This window comes from Tinamus guttatus, unplaced genomic scaffold (genome assembly GCF_059628265.1).
Source record: "Tinamus guttatus ecotype Peru unplaced genomic scaffold, ASM5962826v1 Tinamus_guttatus_pri_ptg000841l, whole genome shotgun sequence".
Taxonomy (NCBI): Eukaryota; Metazoa; Chordata; class Aves; order Tinamiformes; family Tinamidae; genus Tinamus; species Tinamus guttatus.
Window position 1 is genome coordinate 159,406 of NW_028289375.1, and position 9,128 is coordinate 168,533.

General features: G+C 52.0%; 1 protein-coding gene across 1 annotated transcript; it reads right to left on the bottom strand.

Annotated features, from left to right (window-relative positions):
* Positions 1 to 730: 730 nt before the first annotated feature.
* On the bottom strand, positions 731 to 9,128 carry LOC148591383 (olfactory receptor 14J1-like). The gene is made up of 2 exons (XM_088537668.1): positions 8,463 to 9,128; positions 731 to 1,036 (listed from the first exon to the last, which is right to left on the bottom strand). Exons 1-2 carry the CDS (start codon positions 9,126 to 9,128, stop codon positions 731 to 733), a joined length of 972 nt encoding a protein of 323 aa, XP_088393794.1.

Below are 9,128 nucleotides of genomic sequence, written 5' to 3' on the forward strand. Positions count from 1 at the left end.
GTGGCTAAGGGTGACATTTCACTGCCCCTGTGACCAGGGGTAGGAGTCAGACCCAACCAAATGGGTATCACAACTTCTAATCCCACCAGGGGACTGCAGGTGACTGCACAGTCCAGGGCACCTGGACTGCAGAGCATTTCCAAGGGTGCTCGTTGTGTCCAGTTGTGCCTATACATCCTGCCCCTGGTATTTGATAGATGGTGACCCAGAGGGCTCTCCGTTCTCCCTTCTTCCTGGCAGTTGAGTCCTCACTGCCTCTCCTGAGACTGCAGAGTCCTCTTTTGCCGTGACCATTCAGCATCTCCACTATCCTTGGACTCTGATAGGGGAATTCCCAAACCAGCCCTTGGTCTCTGAAGGATCATTATATGATTCTGAGCTCTGTGTTGCTGAACCCATGGAGAATCCTGTGCAGCAGGTTCTTGAGGGGTGCAAGTCCTTGGGCCTATTCTTGACACCAGCTTTGGAGGAAAAGCCCAGCCTTCACGCACTGTACTGATACAAATTACTTTATTACAGAGATACTGTTAGAGAGCCAGTCCTTGTCCATGCTTGTCCAGCATTCAACACAATTTAGGGTATCAGGTCAGACAAAGCAGACACCGTAAAGAAGGGAATGAATACAAGTAGTTGTGTATTAAAACGATAACAATTATTATCACTAGTAAAAGCCATAATAAAAATAACATGAAGAAACAATGCTAAATCCAGTTGCAGAGTACAGAAAGAGTCATTTGTGGAGAGATGTGGAAAAATTACCACTGCTTAAAAAGGTCCATGAAATCACTTTCCTAATGGCATCTTTGAGCTCCTTATTCCTCATGCTGTAGATGAGGGGGTTCAGTGCTGGAATCAACACCGAGTACAGAACAGCCAGCACCAGATCCAGAGTTGGGGAGGAGATGGAGGGGGGCTTCAGGTAGGCAAAAAATGCAGTGCTAACAAACAAGGAGACCACGGCCAGGTGCGGGAGGCACATGGAAAAGGCTTTGTGCCGGCCCTGCTCAGAGGGGATCCTCAGCACAGCTCTTAAGATCTGCACATAGGACACCACAATGAAAACAAAACACCCAAAGCCCAAAGAGAAAGTAACAACAAGAAACACAACTTCCCTGAGGTAGGAATCTGAGCAGGAGAGCTTGAGGATCTTTGGGATCTCACAGAAGAACTGCTCCACCACATTGCCTTGGCAGAGTGGTAGGGAAAATGTGTTCCCAGTTTGCAGGAGAGCATTGAGAAAGCCACTGGCCCAGGCAGCTGCTGCCATTTTGACCCAAGCTCTGCTGCCCAGGAGGGTCCCGTAGTGCAGGGGTCTGCAGATGGCCACGTAGCGGTCGTAGGCCATGACTGTGAGGAGAGAAAATTCTCCTCCATACAAGAAGACAAAGAAAAATATCTGGGCAGCACATTCCAAATAGGAAATGGTCCTGGTGTTCCACAGGGAATTGGCCATGGCTTTGGGAACAGTCGTGGAGATGCAGCCAAGGTCAAGGAGGGAGAGGATGAGGAGGAAAAAGTACATGGGGGTGTGGAGGCGGTGGTCGCAGGCTACAGCTGTGATGATGAGGCCGTTGGCCAGGAGGGCAGCCAGGTAGATGGCCAGGAAGAGCGAGAAGTGCAAGAGCTGCAGCTCTCGTGTGTCTGAGAATGCCAAGAGGAGGAACTCGCTGAATGAGCTGCTGTTGGACATCTGTTCTATTGGGCTCAGGAAAACTGTGTAGGGAAGAAAAGGCAATATTAGCTTAGAAGAATTTTCTCTGAAATAAACTTTCCATTTTTCATAGAAATGCTTCTCGACCCCGTCCCAACTCTCAGTAATTCCTTCTTCACACTGTCACCTTCAGTCAGCTTCTCAGTCTCTGCTCCACCTGAGTGTTCTGGGAGGAGCCCGAGCCTGAGTTACTCTACGCCAATGTGTATAAAGGACTGGTTCTTGATATCTCTCCTTTTTGGAATTGATGCCACAGGGCATCCACCTTTAAGATAAAGGGTCTTTTAATATTCCCACAAACACTTCCAAGGAGTTTGGGGTGCAGCAGGGGGTTTTAGCATTCTGTTTTAGAATTTCTTATTTTTGAGGTTTTTAGATTCTGCCACCATATCTAGTCAGGTTCTTTGCATGTCGTTATTGGCATGCAGATAAAGACAGATGTCTCTATTTCTGAAAATGTGAAAATTAAGCAGACTGGAGATGGAAATGGGCTCTCTGCTGCTTAGGGAACAGTGTGGAGTGCTGTTGAGTCCATCTGCCTTGTTCCCAGCGGACAACCCTGGACTCTGTTGAGATCATAAAAGGCTGGTTTCAAATCACTCATTTAACTCTGCTCTCCCTCTAAGTTCAAGGTGGATACGTGATGGAGAGAGCAGGACACTGCTCCTGACATGGCAAAGGCTCTGTGCACCGAGTCCGCCTATGGAGGGCAGCTCACAAACCCCAGCAGGACAACAGAGACAGACACATATCCTGACAGTCACAGGGTCTCCTAAAGGGAGAGTCAACCCCTTTGCAGCCCCTCCAATGGCGCTGCCCAGCACCCTGGGCACATTGCCCCTCTTCAGACACCTCCATGGCAGGACCTCAGGGTGAGTATCTGAATTTGTAGCTGAAGCCCCAGCTGACTGCCAGGACAAGAGCAGAAAGGAGAGGCAGGGAAACGAGGAGAAACACTGTGACTGCTGCCAAGGGAGGACAGAGAGACAGAGCAGCACCGTCCCCAGGTTGCACCTCCCAGACAGTGTGGACTCCCAGGGCAGTGGTTCTCACACCCTGTGCCTTGCAATGGGAAATGGACACATGGCAGGAGAGAGGCAGCTCTGCTGTTCTGGAAATCTGACTGCAGAGGAGGTCAGAAATGCCCTGGAGCCCTTCCCCTTGAGAGCAGAGTGAGACTAAGCACAATGAGAATGAGGAGAGCTGCAAAGGGGATATTGCTGCTGGCCACAGGTGAAAAGGCAGTTGAAGGAATAACCTGGGGTCCTCGCAGACCTATTGATCCCTCAGAGCAGCACTGCACAACTCTCCTTCAGGCATCTAAACCTAAAATGTTCCATTCATTTGCTGCCTTGTCAAAGATACAAAACAAAATCCTAGCCTCTGGATATTCCCTTCCCTTTCATAGAAGCTTCCCAAGAGTGTCCTCTTGAAAAGCCCCTTCCAGATATGTTGTGTGGGTGAGGCTGAGCTGTGAGCAGCCCTGACCCCACACAGCAGCCTCTCAGCAGGAGAATGAACCTGCCCGGGGGGGATCTCTCCTCCCACCCAGAGCTTCTCCCTGCAGCGCCCTGGCAGGCTGAGTGCTGATCCTCACAGAATCACTGCCCCGGGCACACAGCACCCTGGGGCGCATGGACACTGCTCTGAAGAACAGTGCTCTGAAGAACCTGTGTGCCCACATTGCCTTCACTGTCCTGCACCAGCTCCAGAAGAAGCAGCCATGATGCCCTGACCTTGTGATGCTGGGACAGGGAATTTCTGTTCTGAAGCATCTCCTCGTATGCAAAGTAGAAGCAGGGAGAACAATCCTCAAAAAAAAAGAAAGTCATCAGCTGGAGGGGTGCTGCAGACCCCTCCAGAAACCTCAGCAGCATTACCCTGCAGCCGGCGACTTACCGTGTCACAGATTGCTCCCACCATGAGCTCTCCTCTGTCCTCCCACTCCACGCTGCCTTTCACCTCTCTGTCCTCTCTCCTCTGCTGTCCGCAGCAGCAGGCAGTGCCCGCAGCCCTGCTGCTCTTGGCACAGGAGCTGCTCCTGCACTCGGCTGTCTCTGGGCAGTGCTGACAGGTTGCCACGAGCTGCGGCCCAGCTGAATTCAGGAATTACTCTGTCCCTTGGGATTCCTCCCTCTGGGATATGTTCCATCAAGTAGAGTAACCTGTTTTCCTTCTCTAAAGAGTACAGGGATACAGATTCCAACATTGCAATTTATTTCATCAGATAATGATTATCTACCAAAGTTAGAAATGTCCCACGGGAAGTCCTGATTCACATCTCTTAACTAGGCAGGACACCCAGACAGGGATAAGAAGGGAGTTTGTTGACACATGGTGCATATATGATTCAGATGATTTATTCAGATGGCTTATTCGAGCTCCACATGTCTGTTCAGAAGCGCCAGGTTTGGAGAAGGATTCAGCTAACTCATGAACTCCACAAATACATGGCAGGTGGGATTCCCCTTACCAGGCTAAGCATGCACATGGTCTGCTTGCAAGCTCCTGGCCTAAAGGTCCTAATGGAATCACTGGAGATAGAGCTTCAGTGGGAGGCCAGGTCAGCCATTTCCTTGGTCATCTCTAATGACCCTGGATGCCTTCTATCCTACTAGAGCAGCACTCACAATAAAGCTGAGGGACAGGCAGATCCCTACAGCTCAAAAAGCTGATATATTCCAGTGGAGACCATTTATAGAATCACAGAATGGTTGAGGTTGGAAGGAGCTTTGGGGATGATCTAGTTCAATCCCCTTGATCAAGCAGTGTCACCTACAGCACGATGCACAGGATCCTGTCCAGGCAGGTCTGGAATATCTGCAGAGAAGAAGTCTCCATAACCTTTCTGGGCAACCCATGCCAGTGCTCTACCACCTTCACAGTCAAGATGCTTTTCCTCAAATTCAGGCAGAATGTGCTGTGCTTCAATTTGTGTCTGTTGCCTCTTGTGCCATCACTAGTCACCACTAAAAAGAGTCTGGGCCATCCTCTTCTGCTCTTGGCATCCTCCCTTCAGGTATTTGCACACCCTGATAAGATCCCCCCTCAGCCTTCTCTTCTCCAGGCTAAAACAGGCTCAGTTCTCTCACCTTCTCATAGGAGGGATGCTTCAGCTCTCCGATCAACTTTGTAGACCTATGCTGGGCTCTCTCCAGTAGCTTCATGTCTCTCTTGTACTGCGGAGCCCAGCACTGGACACAGGACTCAAGGGGTGGCCTCCCCAGGACCTAGTAGAGAGGCAGGATGACCTCCCTTGTCCTCATGGCAACAGTCTTCCTACTACAGCCCAGAGGACCACTGGCCTTCTTGGCAGCAAGAGGACATTGCTGGCTCATAAGCAAGCTTGAAGGGGGCTTGAGGGAGAGAAGGCACCTTTCTCTAGTTGCAAGGGACATTTGGAGATCATCTAGTCAGATGCTGGTAAAGTCAGTGTTTGTAAGCACCTGGGAGGCCAGCAGCAGACACATGGCACTGCTCCTGCTTGGCAGGGGGGTCACATTGTCTGTGCTCCTGACTGGACAGCACCAGGCATTAGCAGGTCCATCCATGTCTGTGAGGGTGACCGTGAGCTCTGCTCTTTGCTGAGTCCCGGGCAGGCCAGCAAGAGGCGCCTGGCTGGGCAGTTCCTTGGGAGGTCCCTGCTGGCAGAGCAGCTGCGAGGCCAGCGCTGGCCCATGGCTGGGGACGGGCTCTGAGGCCGCTCCTGTCCCAGCAGCAGCGCGGCCGGCAGCGGGGTCTGGTGCAGACACGCGGGGAGGTCCCTTGTGTGCGCGGAGCTGCCGGGGCAGCAGCAGGCGCTGCCTGTGAGGCCAGGGGTGTCTCAGCAGCAGGCAGGGACACGGAGGCCATTGCGGGGACGCTGCCGGGAGGCCCCTGCTCTCTGCAGGGCTGGCTCTGTGCTGACGCGTGGGCGTCGGCTGGTGACGTCACTGCTGCCGCAGCCCCTGATAGGCCAGGCCGCGCAGCTGGTTGTGACGTCAGCAGCCCCTTCCTGGCCGGGGCGGCTCTGCCGAGGAACCTGGTGTCCCTGCAGCCCGCGGCGGCAGCAGCCCACGCTGGGCTGTGCGCGAGCGAGGTCCCCCTGCCCGAGGAGCTGCTGGGCCAGCAGGAGGCTCACGGCGGGTGCTGGCGCTGAGGTCGCTGCTGCCAGAGCAGTGAGGGGCCAGCAGCAGCGGCGGGGACGAGAGGGTTTGCTGAGGGTGCCCCGTGGAGGGGCTGACACCTGCGGAGCTCTGCAGCCCTGGAGAAAGGCAGCTCCTTAATCAAGAGGAGGGAGAGGGAACGTTTAGCATCATGAATTTGTGCCACTGTGAGTATGATCTTCTCCATCGAATGTGGACAAGGAGTAGAGACTTCCAATAAGCTACCAGTGGTCCAGGGAGTCCAGCAAGATCTTTCAGGCTGCTAAATGAACCCACTGTCTAAGTGAGCATGGTGTAACAAGAGCGGTGGCATTAGTAATTTATGACTGCCAGGCTCTTCGTGCTGCAGTAATTCCCCTCCCTGTTTAACGGGTGAGTTAACGTAGACTCGGCTGAGTTGTACTCTGCAAGATGTGGTAAGGGAAACGATGGGCACTGTCTCCAGCAGCAAGTTCACAGAATCACAGAGTGGTTAACATTGGAAGGGACCTCTGGAGATCATCTAGTCTAACGTCCCTGCTCAAGCAGGGACACCTAGAGCATGTTGCATAGGGTGGCATCCAGGCGAGTTTTGAAGATCTCCAGAGAAGGAGACTCCACAACCTCTCTGGGCAGCCTGTTCCAGGGCTCTGGCACCCTCACAGTAAAGTTCTTCCTCACATGGAGATGGAACTTCCTGTGTTTCAACTTGCACCCGTTACCCCTTGTCCTGTCATTGGCCACCACCAATGGAGTTTGGCCCCATTCTCCCTACATTCACCCCTAAGGTACTTACTTCTACATGTTGATCAGGTCTCCTCTCAGTCTTCTCTTCTCCAGACTAAACAGGCCCAGCTCGCTTAGTCTTTTCTCATACGATAGATGCTCCAGTCCCTTAATCATCTTTGTTGCTTTATGCTGCACCCTCTCTAGAACCTCAATATCCCTCTTGTACTGCAGAGCCCAGAACTGCACACAGTACTCCAGGTGAGGCCTCACCAGAGCTGAGGAGAGGGGGCAACATCTGCTGGCAACACTCCTCCTGATGCAGGCCGGGATGCCATTGGCTTTCTTGGCCATGAGGGCACATTGCTGAATCATGGTTAACTACTTGTCAACCAGGATTCCCAAATCCCTCTCTGCGGAGCTGCTTTCCAGCAGGTCAACCTCTAATCTATACTGGTGCCTGGGGTTATTCCTCCCCAGGTGCAGGACCCCGCACTTGTCCTTTTAATGTGATGCTGGGCAATATTTCTAAATGCCTCTGCCTTTGCCTCTGCCTTTCTTCTCCTCTACTACTCTTCTCTCATCAGCACAGTCACGTGTGGGGCAGCCTGGCACAGGCAATGCAGAGACCATTGCCTGTCTGCAGTGGTCACTGAGAGAGGAACCCTAGATTGAGGCTAACAGATCACCCTGGAATGCTGAGGTCATCCCCTGGATCTCATGGAGTTCATAAGCAGAAGAGCAGGTCCAATTGTGGTTGCACACCCTTGAGCATATTTTTTGATTCCAGTTTCTAAAGAGAGGCCAGATTCAGGACCATCATAGGGAAGATCCCCTTTTATTATGGAAATGTTATTCTGGAGTCCAGCTGCTTCTTAAGGGAGCCCAAGGACTGGTCCTGCCTATTCTTCCAGAGTACAAGGGAAAACAAGCCTATCTCTACCAGGTTAGGAGAGTTCCTGGGCCATATCTGCAGAATAAAGCATGGAAGGACAGCACAGCAATGAGGAAGACAACTCTAAATAGAGAAAATAATGCTGCCCTGCTGGAATGTGTCTTCAGAAAAGATGAACCGCCATGGGAAGGCTGCCTCTAGACTTCCCTTCAGTTCACTCATGTTCAGTTTTGTGAGTTGGAGCTTTGCATGGAACCATGAACACCTGTGGTGACCCTTGGTTGCCATTTCTGTCATATTAGAGAGATTTGAGATCACACTCTAACCATAGCCACGAGAGCTGAGATCTCCTAAACAACACTGGACCCCTGGTCTCAGCCCACCTGCCCTTGTCCGGCCGTGACTCTGTACCCCAGAGGTCCCTTGGTGTCAGTGCTGGAAAAGACGCTGCAGAGGGAAACTCTCCTCCCTGCACTGGGCACATCCAAGGGAGCTCAAAGAAGCGGCTCAGAGAATCCCCCCTCTCTGCTAGTGAAGGGGGAAGCCTGGCTTCCTGCTTTATCATGGTCTATGTTTAAGTGCTAATGAGAGATTCCTGTGCAGATGTGACAAAAACTGGGTATCTTTATTTTATTATTTATTATTTTAAGATGAATGTAAAAGAGAGAAGTAAAAAAGAAAGAAATGGATAAAATACAGCCTCGGTGCTAGATATCCTGGTGAGTGAATGAAACAGTTGTTACCACTGACCTTGTACCCGCTGGATGAGTTTCTTCAGTGCCTCCTTGAGCTCCTTGTTCCTCATGCTGTAGATGAGGGGATTCAGGGCTGGAGGCACCACGGAGTACAGAATGGACACAACCATATCTAGAAGTGGGGAGGAGATGGAGGGGGGCTTCAGGTGGGCAAACAATACAGGAATCACAAACAAGGGGACTACAGCCAGGTGTGGGAGGCACATGGAAAAGGCTTTGTGCTGGCCCTGCTCAGAGGGGATCCTCAGCACAGCAGCAAAGATCTGCACATAGGACACCACAATGAAAGTGAAACACCTGAAGATTAAACAGGCACTAACCCCAAGAATCCCAGCTTCCCTGAGGTAGGAGTGTGAGCAGGAGAGCTTGAGGATCTGGGGGATCTCACAGAAGAACTGCTCCACCACATTGCCTTGGCAGAGGGGTATGGAAAATGTGTTCCCCCTGTGCAGGAGAGCATAGAGAAAACCACTGACCCAGGCAGCTGCTGCCATTTTGACACAAGCTCTGCTGCCCAGGAGGGTCCCATAGTGCAGGGGTCTGCAGATGGCAACATAGCGGTCGTAGGCCATAAATGTCAGGAGAAAAAACTCTCCTCCTAACAAGAAGACCATGAAAAATAACTGGGCAGCACATTTCGAATAGGAAATGGCCTTGGTGTTCCACAGGGAGTTGGCCATGGCTTTGGGAACAGTTGTGGAGATGGAGCCCAGGTCGAGGAGGGAGAGGTTGAGGAGGAAGAAGTACATGGGGGTGTGGAGGCAGTGGTCGCAGGCTACGGCTGTGATGATGAGGCCGTTGGCCAGGAGGGCAGCCAGGTAGATGCTCAGGAAGAGTGAGAAGTGCAAGAGCTGCAGCTCCCGCCTGTCTGCAAATGGCAGGAGGAGGAACTCACTGAAAGAGCTGCTGTTGGACAT